Here is a 15,435-nt window from a genome sequence, read left to right as displayed (position 1 = left end):
ATCACTCAAAGTAGAGGCTCTATGCAAATGAGTAAAATAAGTACAATAGGTAAAGTGGATTGAGTTAACATCTCTTCCTGTTAAATGGATTGGAAAGTGGTTACAGCTCCTGATCAGTTTCCCACTGGGCTTCTGCCTCATCAGGTGGACATTCATTGTGGTTGAGACATGTCGGTGTCTTTCTTGTGAGCATGTTACTTGATGTTCATGAAACTGCCAACCTCAGGCAGACCCTAGGGATGTGGCCTTAGAGGCCTTCCAGTACTATGCAGATGTCTGAACTTCATTTTACTGATCCCTGAGGCCCTTTCATCAATATGAACTTGTCTGTGAAATGAGATGGTGGTTTCCCAGTTCCTAATGAATGGATGTGGTACTAATTGTCAATCTTGCTACCAATCTCAGAGAAGTGGCCAAAGACTGGCTGGGTTTGGGGATTGAATCATCCTCTCGCCCCATAACCAGGTCCTGCCTGACTGAGGCACATTGGTGAGGCAGTGCAAGGAAGTGTGCACCTCTGTTCCCCAGGCATGTACTTATACTGCAGATAATTAGAGGACTTCTATCTCCAGGGCTGCCAGTCCAGCCTTTGTCACTATTGCTGAATTACTTGAAAACAAAGCTGGTGTTGATGTCACCTGCACTCTCTTGGGGATTCTGCTGGAGGAGGGAAGCTATAAGTCCTGTCATGGGCTCAGTATGGACTTCGTAAGCATGCAACCCAGGGGCCTCGGTCAAACCTGTTCTTAGTGCCAACCACTTTTTGCAGCCTCCCAAAGAAAGTGGTGGAAGCTGTGTTGCTTGGGTAGGGTGACCATATTTTCCCAAAGGAAATTTTCCCACTTCACGTGGCTGGCGTGAGGCCCCTCCCCCCACCACCACCCGCAGGGCCAGCCTGAGCGCGCCCCACCACCCCACTGCCTGCTCGCACAGGGCCGGCCCAAGGCCACCCTCTCAACCGCATGCATCGGGCTGGCCCAAGACCCCCTGCCGCCTGCCCGTGCGATGCTGGCCTGGCCCAAGCTGCTCACCTGAGCCCTTTCTCCTGCGCGGGGCTAGCGTTGCTGCTCATTCCCCCCGACATTCCTCCATGGCCCACGAGGAGTCGCACCCCCCTTTTTTTGGCCAAATTGTGCATTTGTCAGTTTGCTTTTACCAACTGATAATCAGTCAGCAAGAGAAAACGGGACAAACGCCCAGTTTTGCCCAAAAATTGGGATGTCGGGACAGGGCTTAAAAAAGGGACTGTCTTGGCCAAAACAGGACATATGGTCACCCCACGCTTATGGCATTTAAGGTGGGCTGGAGAGACACCCAGACAGGTGTGGGTGTCACAAGAGGGGAACTTGAACTTGAATAAAATATTTGAGATGGTTGCAAATGCTAAAATGTAATATATATATACAATGTGGTGTGTTTATACACAGTTCATCAACCGTCTTGGTGCCTGTGACAAAGGGAGCAAACATTTACAGTGTATGCGTTCCAGATGTGTGCCCGTTCCAGAGCAACGCACACACTTCCAAAGTGCCACTATTTTTCTGTATAATCCAGTTCATTTTCTTCCAGTAGTTTGCACTGAATTCTTCCAGCTTGGTCTGTAGCTTGCAATTAGCACAATTTAATAGCTGTTAAATAGGGTAATCACTTGTTGTTATTCTCACAAAGGCTTTAATCTGGCAACTGATATTTCTCAATAAACCCATGCTCGCACTAGGTGAGCTCTATTAAGATGGACTCTAAAGTGAAATTAAATTAACTCTCTGCTCTGAAAACCATGGATTCCACTCCCCCTCCCTTCTTCCACTGACATGAAAGCAGATAAATTCCACCACTCAGCTTTAGTAAGTGATCATGTGGAAAAAATGGCAAACTTCTCAGCACAGACCTCATCCGGGAGGTGCTTCAGACACTTCCAGACTCCCAAAGGAGATGGATTGGGGGGACCTGGATGTTGTCCATTCACTGACTGTTCCTGCAGTGTGGAGGATAAAAGGAGTTGAAGTTACAGTGGGTGGAAGGGAAAAGAGGCTCTAGGCCAAACACAGACTTGGTATAAACTGATGCAGCATCACTGATGGAGTTGCACCCTAGTATATCAGGCCCAGATTTGGGTCTTTGGCTGATTTTATGCATATGAAACATCTGCAGTTGCTTGTTGCTGCTATATGGATGGAAAGGGACCAATCTACTCTTAACGTAAACAGACTTGTTTCCACTTGGCTAGTGAACAGTTTTTGTGTCACATGAAGGAGACCAGCTTCCAGTTCATGTCCTTTCCCCTTTTATTCCTCAGGATGGGAATGATAGGGAGGATGCAGGCTCAGGGGGATTGGGATAGTTTATGTCACCTAACAGCTGGATAAAGAATGGCATGAATGGGCGTGGAAGGGAATCCCATCTAGCCATTCTCTGAAAGAAGGAATGGTGTCTGGTATTTAGGGCTTTTGAAATTGGAGGTGTAAGGTAATAAGGTGGAGAGGGGGAGACTTTCACAGGGATGCAGGGGGTCCTCCTCGAGAAGTGGAAAAATTGTGGAGTTTCCAATTGCACTGGGATATTCCAGGGCATTAGCTCTGAGCTAAGGGCTTCTAATTAGTATCAGATTCTTAGCACTTAAGTGAGTGATTTAGCAATAATTGGGTGAACAGGCTGTGATAGGTGATTTTCCATAGGTGCAGGATCCATTAGTACAAGGAAGGTTTTGTAATATTTATTCCACCACCACTACACTTTTACAGTTGTAATTACTATAATCTGTCTTCTGTGTCGGTTCAAACATGGCATTATTCAGCAGTGGACCAAGTTAGAATATTAATTTCCCATGAAAATGATGTAATGTGCTATAAGTGTTGGCACATACAAGAAAAATCAATTCCTATGCAATAGAATAATGACAAAAGGGCAAATAACTATATAAAAAGCCAGGGATGTTTTGTAAAGAGAACAACAACAACATATATATATACAGAAAACAAGAAGCCCAGTGGTTTGGGATTGAGCTTCCCGAGAGACTGCCTCAGGTAGCTCATCTGCAGCAGTGGGGGAGTTCAAGTTGCTAGAAAAATGAGGGAGCTGCTGGCAGGGTATTGTTTGAAAGGGAGACTGACTCTGAAACTCATCTTCCCGTGTCATAGTCCAGCAGAGCCCAGATCTGTAAACTTGTGGAGTTGCTGCAAGGCTCTCTTTTCTCTTAGAGTTCTGAGGAGGAGAGTACGTGTGTGTATGCACTATCTGGTGCACTGGGAGATTAGGTATTTATGATGAGATGAGCGATTTTTTTTCTGTCTATATTAAATTGTACGTTGTAATTGTTGTAAGGGCACCTAGTACAAATGATGGGTCCTGCACCTTCACTTCTCTCAGGGCGGAGTCCCCTGACTCACCCCACTTTTACACCGCGTCTCCAGGCTATCACATTCTGTGTACCAAAGATGATTAGTCTGCAGGCCTGACTGTGTTTGGCTGCCTGCATGGATCCCCTTTGGGGGCTGTGACCAGTAGGTGACACACTGACTCAGATCAGCTTCTTCAAAACAAAATATTATTGATATACATCTAAAGGAATGTAGCATTTGGGGAAAAGGGTTAAAACAACAAGCAGCCTACATGCTTTTGTCTTACCTAAAGGGTACGTCTAATTTATCCAAGACTCCTCAGCCTCAGGGAGTGAACATCAGTCTGCTCCCCAGCACTCACTGCCTCCTTGTGTGTCCCTCTCAGCTTCAGGACTGAGGTTTTTTACCCCTCCACAATTCTTTGTTTCATTTCCCCCAATTGGATTTCCTTCCTCTTCCCTCCCCCATGCCCACGGTTACCAGCCAGTGTATTGATCAGAGCATGGTGGAGGTAAAACTTCAAAGGAATTGATACCTGTATTTAAGTACTAGTCAGTAGGTTATCTACAGTCATTGTCTGCCTCCCTGAGGGTGAGCGCCTGCAGTTGTTAACCTTTTGAAACTGGGTAGCAAACAGCATAACGATAATTAAATATACAGAGGTACACATAATATTCATTAAAATAATACAGATGTCTCCCACATTCTTCACAGACATATTCTCCGAGAAGTGGTGGGGGGAACTTGCACTGCTGCTGGCCTTGGCAATCCTGATCCCTGGATAAACAGAGGACTTTGGTCTCCAGTGGCCAAATCCTGCCCTGCCTTATGCCCATGTAGCCTCAGTGAGGTCAGTTTCCCTCCAGATTTACCAGTTTTGTACATTTTACCGATAATGGATCACTTAAAAGACTAAAACCCTAAAAAGGCTATTAAGAACAGGTATATGGGAATTGTAACCCACTTTCAATGCTAGGGTGCTTAGCCAGCTATATGTCCACCATTAAGCACTTTGTATCTACAATTTGTGACTGTGATGAATCCTCCTTGCTAGAAAGGTTACCGCTATACTATAAATCAAATTCTGAAAAGGGGGGGGAAAAGCAGCAGTGATAAATTACCTGAGTCTGGAATCAAACTGTATAGTTGGGCCATGATTTGTCATCTGCCTAGGACAGGGGTTCTCAAACTGAGGGTCATGATCCCTCAGGGAGTCGCAAGGTTAGTACATGGGGGGGGGTCGCGAGCTGTCAGCCTCCACCTCCAAACCCTGCTTCACCTCCAGCATTTATAATAGTGTTAAATATTAAAAAATGTGTTTTTAATTTATAAGGGGGGTCGCACTCATAGGTTTGCTGTGTGAAAGGGGTCGCCAATACTAAAGTTTGAGAAACACTGGCTTAGGAGATAGAGCTTTGAGGGTACTATAATTGAAGCTACTGGCACAGGATAAGATGTCTCTAAAGATATCTGTACCATTAGTGTTACTTGCTATGGCAAAAGTACCAAAGATAAATAAAAGTTCTGTGACTGTGAGATGAAAAGATTCCAAAAAAAGAAAAAGGTTGGGCTCCATTACAATACAGTGATATAGCTAAAAAGAGGGGTCACTGTGGCAGTTGACAGGGTCCATTGACCTATTACCAACCAAACTCCAAATGCCTTTTGTGGTGCAGCCTGACCTTCGCTGAGGTGGCTCCAAGACACTGCAAGAGATGAAGCCAAGATGCCTACAAAGGTTTCTGCCTGGTGAGAAATGATTGCTGTCGGCAAGTGAATCTTTATGGTTGTAAAAAAGAGCACCTGAGAAAATGAGAGAAAAAGACCAACTAAGAAAGGAGTAAAGCAGTAGAAATAGTGATAGGACTCTACGGTCTTGTCTACAGTAGCCTTTCTTCCTTAAAATTAGATTTCTCTGTTGCTACCTATTCAGTTCCACCAGCATTGATGGTGGGAGCATTTCTAATGTCCACCCAGTTTCTCTCTCATGAGAAATGACCCACTTCTTGTGTCCAAAGAGCACTGACACTTGGAGCCATCTTGTTACTAAGGAGAGACTTTTCAAGGTTCCCTTCTCACAAGATTTTGGCTCAAGCTGCTCTCTAATATATACATGAGTCTCCCAGTGATTTAATCCTGTTATAGAAAATCAAAATAGTTGAAAACAATCTTCTGTTTTTTTCAAGGGCACTTTAAATCCCAAACAAAAGTGAAACTTCAGTACTAGATCTGCACTTTTCAGTGGTTCAGTTATAATACGTAGCACTTGAATAGCTCTTTCTAATCATTCACTCATTTATTCTCAGAACACCCCAGTGAGATAGGCAAGTATTATAATCCCCATTTTACAGACAGGGGAAACTGAAGCAAGAAGAGGATAAGTGACTTATCCAGGGTCTCGCAATAAGTCATTGGAGTAGAGTCAATATTAGAACTCAGCATTCAATCTTGTGCTCATTTCTTTAGACCATATTGCCTCTCAGTTAAGATGCACCCGGGGCAGGTACATACACCAATGAGACTTGCAGATATGCTTAGTCTCCTGAAAAGCTGTGTTAAACTATAAAAATCACAGAGGTGATTTCCTGTTCTCTTCTGCTTTTTTTTTTCTTTAGCTGGTGCTGCCTGAGTATTCTATCCATAGCCTTTTCTGCATCATGTTCTTGTGTGCTCAGGAATGGCTAACCCTGGGGCTGAATGTTCCTCTGGTTTTCTATCACTTTTGGAGGTAAGGCTGTCTTCTATGTACTGGTCTATTGTCACTCTCATTTGCCCATTCAACATGCATGCATATGGCATAATGAAAACACAGCAGTAACACGAAGGATGGATTTCTTTCTCCAGTCTCCTTTTCTGTACCATTAGTTGCATACGTAGATGAAACTCAGTTCTGCTGTGGGTTCATACTTTTAAGCTGAAAGGGCCTCGAACTTTAATAGTCAATCTGGAGAAAGAGGAAAACATGAGTTCCAGTGAAGAGGATGGAATGGATTTTAAAGTTTCTACAAACCTGAATATTAAAAGAAATATTTTTATGGAAAGCAGTATATCTTTTTTTTTTTTTAAATCTTAGAGTAAGTTAATTAACTGTTCCTATACAGTGTTGGAACACAAATACTACAGCAGCGTAGTAGTGCATGAGAACTAGGAAATGAAATAGACTAGAAGATGAAAGTGAAACTAACCATTGCACTAGACACTCTACAGACAAGGGCAGTCCTGGCCCGAAAGAGCTTGCTATCTAGGGATTGAATGGGCGTGGAGATGAAACTACCCTCTCAACCCTTCCATCAGGGTTGTGGATCGTTGATGGGGGGAGTCTGAGGGATGTTTCCACTTTCACTCTCTGTATTTGTGGTTAGGGTTGCCAACTGTCTAATCACACAAACCCAAACACCCTTGCCCCACCCCTTCCCCAGGGCCCCACCCCATCCTCCTCCCCTTTTCTGAGGCTACCTCCCCTGCTCATTCCAGCCCCCCTCCCTCTGTCGCTCACTCTCACCCACTCTCATTCACTTTCACTGGGCTGGGACAGGGGGTTGGAGTGCAGGAGGGGGTCTGGGGTGCGGGCTCTGGGAGGGAGTTTGGGTGTGAGAGGGGGCTAGGGCAGGGGGTTGGGGTGTGGGAGATGTTCTGGGGCGTGGGCTCTGGGAGGGAATTTAGGTGCAGGAGGGGGCTCAGGGATGGGGGTTGGGATGTGGCAGAGGGTGCAGGGTGCGGGCTCCGGCTGGGTGGCACTTACCTCTGGTGGCTCCCAGAAGGGACCAGCATGTCCAGCTCCTACGCTCAGGGCAGCCAGGTGGCTCTGCGTGCTGCCCCTGCCTGTAGGCACCTCCCATCCCATTGGCCGCAGTTCCCCGTTCCCGGCCAATGGGAGCTGCGGAGTCAGCACTCAGGGTGGGGGCAGCACGTGGAGACACCCTGGCTGCGTCTCCACCTAGGAGTCGCAGGGACATGCTGGCCACTTCCAGGAGTGGCGTGGAGCCAAGGAGCCTGCCTGCCTTAGCCCCGCTGTGCCACCAGACTTTTAGTGCCCTAAAATCTCCTGGATTGGCTTCAGAAGCCTCCAGGCAATCGAGCCCGATTCCAGGAGACTCCCAGCCAAAACAGGAGGGTTGGCAACCCTACTTGTGGCCAGATTTTCTGATCTTCTCCAGCCACTTTGTGCTGCTCTGGCTTTGCAGAGTGGCCGGATTCTGGCTGTAGCTGTCTGCAGGCAAGCTTTCCATTAGCATAAAACTGGCAGAGGCAGCCTCCCCCATCCCATCACAGTGGGAGGGAGGGGGCATTGCAGGAGTGGGATGTGGTGAAGTGGAGCTGCTCTATGTTTGATCTTCCACTGGTTAAGGTCACTTGGGGACATTAAGAATTAGTTGCTTAAGGTAAAGTTTCTCTTCTGCAGCTCTAATTTACGCTAGAGCCAGACAATGTAGGATCAGGGAACTGCAACCAACTCCCTGGTAGCCAAGCCCCCAGTGTACCCTAGCGAAGAATCAGTCCTCCATCTGTCCTTAGGATAACTAAGGGACTTTAATTTCCAGTGCTGTCAGTATAGCACCTTTCAGTAGCACTACATTCCCATAAAATTTTTAAAAGACGTACATGATTTTTATCTTGTCTGGGTCTCTTTATATCAGGATGGCTAAAGAATGTAGCAGAGACCAACTGCTGTGTAGCAGTGTGAAGAGCAGTGTTATAGTGAAGAAAATAATTAGGAGTTTCTTGGCTTGGAACTAAAGAGTGGGTGCTCTCTCGTAGTATTTGCTACAAAAGCTCAGTAGTAATTTTGAGTGGAATGGCACAGTGTATTATTCTGAGTTTAGAGTGACAATCTAATTCTCAAAAGCTTGATGGAGTTGTGAATGTGCTTTCTCTCTGGTGGGACTGAACACATGAAAGCTAATAGTATTTCCAGCACAATTTTCGCAGAGGGGAACACCTCAAGTGTCACAAGAACAGGTGTCTGGCAAGTGTGAAAATTATATTTAATGTGCAAGGCAAAAATGTTGTTTGTGGATGGCGAGTGTTTATAGTCATGCTTGGGGGGGGGAGTATAGTAGATCTTTATCTGCAGAGATGTCTGTGTATGTATGCTATTACTCTTATTATTATGCCTCCAGTAAGGATCAGGGTCCATTATGCCAAGTGCTGTACAAAGACACAGGAAGATGTGGGGAGAAATCATAGCCCCAATGAAGTCAATGGAGCCAGAATTTCACCTATGGCCCCTTTTGAAGAATCTGCAGTCTATATAAAGATGAGTGAGTGTGACAAATGCTAGAAGGGAAGGAGGGAGAGAGGACATGGTTAGCATTAATGAAAGTTAAACATCTGGTTCCACAAGTTGGCTATGTGCTGGCTCTGCATCATTTAAAAGGATGGGTGGGTTTTTAAATAAACATGTAAATATAATCAGTTCCTGATCCCATCAATCTCCATATATTAGTTTCTATACTGTATTTTTAACAGTAATAATAATACTTCATCTAAGGATCTCAAAGCATTTAACTAGAATTGATCCGGAAATTATTTTTCCTCACAAAATAATTTAGACAAAAACAATGTCTTTTCTTCAACATTTTTCTTCATTTTTTTGAGCTTTTGTTGAAAACCCAAACATTTTCAACAAATATGGAAATTTCCGTTGTGTAGAAAAGTCATTTTCCATTAAAAGATTATGTTGGTGGCAAATTTTTCAGCCATATAACAATGCAACTGAGCCATATAATGCATGCCATATGAATAGGGCCCTACCAAATTTACGTTCCATTTTGGTCAATTTCACATAGGATTTAAAAAATAGTAAATTTCATGATTACAAGCTATTTAAATCTGAAATTTCACAGTGTTGTAATTGTAGGGGTCCTGACCCAGAAAGGTTGTGAGGGGGTCACAAGGTTATTCTAGGTGGGGTTTCCAGTACTGGTACCCTTACTTCTGCACTGCTGCTGGCGGCAGCACCGCCTTCGGAGCTGGGCAGCTAGAGAGCAGCAGTTGCTGGCCAGGAGCCCAGCTCTGAAGGCAGAGCCGCTGCCAGCAGCAGCAAAGATGGCGTGGTTGGGCCCTCAATCAGCAGCCACCACTTTCCGGCCACTCAGCTCTGAAGGCAGCAGTAAGGGTGACATGGTATGGTATTGCCACCCTTACTTCTATGCTGCTGCTGGCGGGGCACCGCCTTCAGAGCTGGGCATCTGTCTAACAGCCGCCGCTTTCCGACCACCCAGCTCAGAAGGCAGGGCAGAAGTAAGGGGGCAATACTACAACTCCTTTTGGGTCAGGACCCCCAATTTGAGAAATGATGGTTTCCCCTGTGAAAACTGTATAGTATAGGGTAAAAGCACACAAAAGACCAGATTTCATGGTGGGAGACCAGATTTCACGGTCTGTGACACATTTTTCAGCTGTGAATTTGGTAGGGTCCTACATATGAGATATGCAAGTATTATTATATTCTTTTTACAGATGGATAAACTGAAGTGCTTATTGGTTCAGAGAGAATTACCTGTTGTCATGCAGTTAGTCAGTGACGTAGCTGCTATTAGAATTCAGGAATCTTGATTACCTGTTCTGACCACTAAACAAGACTGCCACTTATAACATATTCGTATTAGAGAGTGAGTCACAGTCACATAAGGAGGATGGAATGTATTGTTCTAAACAGTTAATAGAACATAGGGAGTCCACAAGAATTAATTGCTACAGGGATATATGAGTAGTCTGTTTAGATTGGTATCAGATTTCAACAATGGCCAATGCCATATGTTTCAGAGGAAGATCTAAAACAGGGGTTAGCAGCCTTTGGCACGCGGCTCGCCAGGGTAAGAACCCTGGCGGGCCGGGCCAGTTTGTTTACCTGCCGCATCTGCGGGTTCGACCGTTCGCGGCTCGTACTGGCTGCGGTTCGCCGTCCCAGGCCAATGTGGGCAGCAGAAGCGGCGGCCAGCACATCCCTCGGCCCGCGCCGCTTCCCGCCGCCCCATTGGCCTGGAGCGGCGAACCACAGCCAGTGGGAGCCGCGATCAGTCAAACCTGTGGAGGCAGCAGGTAAACAAACCGGCCCGCCAGGGTGCTTAGCCTGGCGAGCTGCGTGCCAAAGGTGGCCGACCCCTGATCTAAAACCTCCAAACTGAACCTAACTTGCTATGTCATGGGAGGAGATGGGATTTCTTCCTGACTCTGGGCTAGTGATCTGGGGCATGAGGGCCTGCAACCTGTAAAAATTGGATTTAGAATATTAGTGTCACTCCAGATGTTTTCTCTTGCTCTTTCAGGTATTTCCATTGCCCAGCAGATAGTTCAGAGCTTGCATATGATCCACCTGCAGTCATGAATGCAGACACCTTGAGTTACTGTCAGAAAGAAGCATGGTGTAAACTAGCTTTCTATCTCCTTTCCTTCTTCTACTATCTTTACTGGTAAGCTTGGTCATTCCCATGTGGAAGTGGTACGGAGCTGTTTTTCAAGTAAAAATTAAGCTTGCACTATGGACCAACAAGAACAGGCAGCCTCGTTCCCTTTATCTGGAGCAACTGTTTCAGTCCCTGATTCAGGCAACATCTCTGTTCAGAACAGCACTTAAGCATGCGTTTAAGCCCCATTGAGGTCATAGGACTCACAGTTAAGCATGTACTTACGTGCTTTCCTGAATTGGGGCCCAATGCATCCCCAAGGTTTCCAATACAATTTTGTTCAGCCTTCAGTCAAAGAGCTATTTCTGGTAGGAAATTAATTTTTTTTTTTGGTCCTTTGGATAGTCTGTTTAGATGGATGTCACTCTATATTGATATCATAGCAAATAAGTTACATCAGCTGTTAATAATATACAATATTAAGGCCAAATCCTGCCCTGTGCTATGCGAGTTGATTCTTACCTAACACTCAAAAGAGCACTAGAACAGGGGCCCAATAGCTGCAGGTGCACCTGAGCAGCTAGCATGCTTGCTTTGGTCTGCAGCAGTAAGGTGCACTTGGCAGTACCTCTCCCGTGGCCTATCCTGAGCCAGCCTACCTTGCATTATAAAGATAGTTCTGGAGCTAGATAGATAAGGGCTCATCCAAAGGTCACTGTAGGTCAAGGAAAGACTCCAGGTCCATGGACAGCTCCACCCCACTCCTCCCGCTTACACTCTCACATTTACTAAGGGCAGAGATGCAAATGGCTGATGCAAGGAATATGCAGGGATCATGTCTAGTTAAGGAGACACTTGCATGATCCTTGCACTTTTGCTGGTAGGGGCCATGTAATTATATTAAAGCAGCTTGACAACACAAATTCATGCTTTTAATTTTAAATGAAGTTATTTTATTTTAGTTTTCCCTCTACTCCTCTCATAGCTGGGATCATGTCCAGTACCCCGTCTCCAACACCCCTATGTTGCATAATGCTTTGTAAGATGGGGCTTGTTCAATCAGTACACTGCTGTGGGAGGCTGAATGTCCCTTCCTGATTAGCAATAGTGATAATGTAATATCTGCTCACTTGTCAATCACAGCATTATCCTGAGGTCTAAATGCTGCAGGCTGCATGTTAAAATTTGTGGCAATTAAACTGAAAAGTAATTACTAAGAGCAAAATTATGTCTGGCCAAATCTGTGTGAGAAGGCACAAGGGTCCTCCCCCCTCTTACCCATCTGCTCCCCTTGGCATGAGTCGGGTACTGTCGGAGTGGGAAGGACAGGGATTGTGCTTTGTTAGCTCTCCTGGCAGTGCTAACTTCACCCATCCCTTCCTTGGCCTGTTTGGGGAAAGCAGAGCCATAGTACCTTTACCTTCACCCTTTGTACGGGCCAGCAGACTAGAATCAGTTAGTTACAGCGTTTCAGAATTCCCTCTGGGGCCGCTCATTTCTGTCATCCTAAAACATGGCCAGAAACTTACAGTTGCAATCTGGCCCTAAGCGATCTAGTGTAAATTACAGAATCACCTAGGCCACCCCTACCTATATTATCAGAGATGGAGATACAATGAAGCAGGTCTGTGGTAGTATAATACGATTTCATAGTTATACAGAGTTACACTTAAGATATATGTATCCTAGCCAACTGATCTCTTTATTTTTGATGTTTCCTCCATTGCATGAAGATTTTTTCTCTTAAGAAATGAAACAACACCATTTCAGTGGAAACCCTGCTTTTCCTTCTGGGAATGGCTGGCAGAAATTTCAAAGATCAAACACACTAGTAGAGTGGTTTTATTTTCTTCACTTTTCAGACTCAGATATCAGAAGTACATTATTAAGCTCATGCGAAGCTTGTGGTGTGATGGAAAATGGCTAATGAATTCATAGCATCTCGAGTGATTTCTGATACTAATCTTGAATCCACCATAATTCAGTTGCTATAGAGAGAGATGGAAGGAATGTGAGCCAGTATAGCAAAGGAAGGCATAGGCCATTAGAGTAAAAAATTAGGAATGGAGTGTAAAGGTTATAAAAATCAAAGTGCTTTGCATACTTCAAAGGGACGCTTTCATATTGGCTCTTTCTCTTTTGCATTCAGCATGATCTACACTTTAGTGAGCTCTTAACTCAAAAATCATCATTAAAGACTGGGAACAACAAAGGATGGAGAGCAAGGACAAGTCAGCCTACAGCGACGCTTGGTAAAAAGAATAGCAAGGAGAGGAAAGCTTTGAACTCAAGCAGTAATACAGTATATGAAAGACCTATGCAGTAAGAATAATGGCCAACTGCGGATCTGGAGTACCATGGAGACTAGGCTGAGTAAACTATGCTTATCTTCTGTTTCTCTGTGTATCCCAGTCTGTGGCTTTAAAAAAAAAAAACAAGCAAAAAATTATCACATGTGGAGGCAAAGTCAAAGAACTATCTGCATCTGATGGGAGATGCTGCTTAGTGAAATTGGTTCATCACAAACTGCTATTTCACAAGGAGCAAAGCTTCTCAATGACTATTTTGTACTGAAGAGTGAAGGGGGAGGATCACCATCCATGGGAATGGTGGCTAAGGATGCTGCTAATACACCTGTTAAATACACAGCATTCTGAGCATGAACACTCGTCGGAATCAAGGTGGGATTCATGTCAGTTATCCAAGGATGTTCATCTGACTCCAAGGAAAAAGAGTTATTGTATCTTGACAATTAAGTGATTTTAATGCTTTTTTTCGCACCCATGACAAAGAAATTAATAACTTGCACTGGTAGTGCAGTGTTTTCCAAAAATATACTGTTCCTGTGATTGAATATCCAGTGGTATATATTTTTATATTCCATCTGTGATGCAACAGTTTATGTATGGTACAATTATGTCTAAAATGCATTCAGTTATGACCTAATTCTGTCAACCATTCAGTAGCATAGTTTTCCTCTTACTGGGGAAAAAAATTGTTAAAAATCACAATATTATGGAATGGTGTAACATGAATATTCTACACACCAGAATGGTGTATGCAAAATATTGTACCTGTAAAGGACCAGATTATTTTAGTCTGTAATTTTCTCATGCTGTTTCATGTGTGTTGTCCAGTTTAATCTGAAATTAATGGGCTGTTTCGTGCTTGTTTTCCCACATATTGGACAAGTATTGTGAAGGATGGTCAATCCTTTTAAAAATAATTTAATGCAAAGGTTTTTGACTTCATCTTAGAACACAGGTTGATATAGATGGACTGTGTATGCTTATGAATGAATAAATATATATGTACACACACACAATCCAGCTATAAATATATATTAAGGTAAACTGTTTGTTTAAAACCTGTGACGAGGGTGCTGGGCTTCTGGAAAGTGTTTTACACACTGGCTATTTGAAAACAAAAGGTAATGTAAACAGTAATTTAATTTCTCATCTCATTGAGAAGTCCAGTCTTATACTTCTTAAATGAAAACTGCAGTGTAATACAGAGATATTCGAACTACACAATTCCAAAGAAGAGTAGGTCACTATAAAGAACATTAATTGGCATAAATATTATTTGGCCAAATCCTGTTAGCTTTACTCACACATAACCCTTATTCTCACAAGTAGTCTCCTTGACCTCAGTAGGATTGCAGGATGGGCCATTTGTCTCTACTCAAGGCAAAACTTTCAATCAAGTCAAAGGGTGAATTGTTTGAACATGGGGCCAGATTCTGGCCTTCACTAAATTTGCTTTGAACTGCACCAGAAATGCAAAGCAGACTTAAAGGTGGCGTAAGTAGCTAGCTGAGGATTTCCTTGATGTAAGGGGAAGCCTTGAGTGGCATAGGGCTGGCTACATCAGCCCTATGCCACCCTGCTTGTAGCCTTAAGCATAAGAGCTGTGTCAGGTGCAGGGTCTGAGGTCAATGGGATTTGAGGAAAGATCCCTCACAGCATCTTGCAGGATCAGCCTCCAAAGAAGCAAGGACCACACAGTAGCAAACCAGCCCTGTTTACTAAATGGAGATGCTAAAATAGTGGCAGGTATATCTGAATGCTATATTCTTAGCTCTTCAAACATATACCAGATCTTTGCAGTTTTCTTGTAAAGGCAAGTTTGATTCCATAGAGTTTATCAAATGGTACAGTAAGTAGAACAGATTGTTTGTTTTGTTTTTAAAGTAAAATAGCTTTGTTTTATGATAAAATGTCTCGTTACTGTAAACGGTCCAGAAACTTAATCTGAATTCCTTTGTATTGTGACTGAATGGCCTAGTATCGTAACCAATATAAGGAGCTGAGGGATGTGTGTCACAAAGGGTAAAGAATAAAAATGTTTGCAAGACTTAAATTATCTTTTTTTATGTCTAGATTTGCCAGCCTTACTTTAAGACGGGCATCATGAGTGAAGCAAGAGACAAGAGATCTGGGTTCTGTCCTTAACTCTCCAATTGAGCTGCTGTGTGCCCTTGGTCAAGACACTAGCTAGAATCAAACCTGAGTCAGGGGAGTGTGTGGCAGGACTGAATTGTCCCAGGACCTGGGTAGAAACCGACTGTGATTCTGAGAGTCACAAACTGGTTCCTTCTTCTCCTTTGCTTCAAGAGGGAAGTAATTTGTGCCAGCCCTTTGCTGGTGCTGCTTATTTCTCTCTGTGCTGGCTCAGCTGTGCTGGTTGGTGCATCGTGGGGGGCAGGGCATAAACTCTGACCACTCTCTGCCCACCTTTACCTTTGC

At 44.1% G+C, this 15,435-nt stretch overlaps 1 protein-coding gene across 2 annotated transcripts in view; it reads left to right on the top strand.

The window, feature by feature from the left end:
* Positions 1-15,049, top strand: part of CNIH3 (cornichon family AMPA receptor auxiliary protein 3) — an 85,232-nt gene extending 70,183 nt beyond the window's left edge. The window contains exons 4-7 of one of the 2 annotated variants that reach the window (XR_010600207.1): positions 5,954-6,066; positions 10,610-10,753; positions 12,837-14,408; positions 14,508-15,049. Coding sequence is in view for 1 of the 2 variants with exons in the window: in XM_005289583.5 (XP_005289640.1) it covers positions 5,954-6,066; positions 10,610-10,753; positions 12,837-12,864 (285 nt within the window). In the remaining variant the exon portion in view is untranslated. Of the gene's footprint in view, positions 1-5,953; positions 6,067-10,609; positions 10,754-12,836 lie in introns of both variants that reach the window. The other variant, XM_005289583.5, reaches the window with a different exon arrangement.
* Positions 15,050-15,435: the final 386 nt, after the last annotated feature.

Source organism: Chrysemys picta, chromosome 3, assembly GCF_011386835.1.
Source record: "Chrysemys picta bellii isolate R12L10 chromosome 3, ASM1138683v2, whole genome shotgun sequence".
Taxonomy (NCBI): domain Eukaryota; kingdom Metazoa; phylum Chordata; order Testudines; family Emydidae; genus Chrysemys; species Chrysemys picta.
This window is presented reverse-complemented; position numbering and strand designations above follow the sequence as displayed.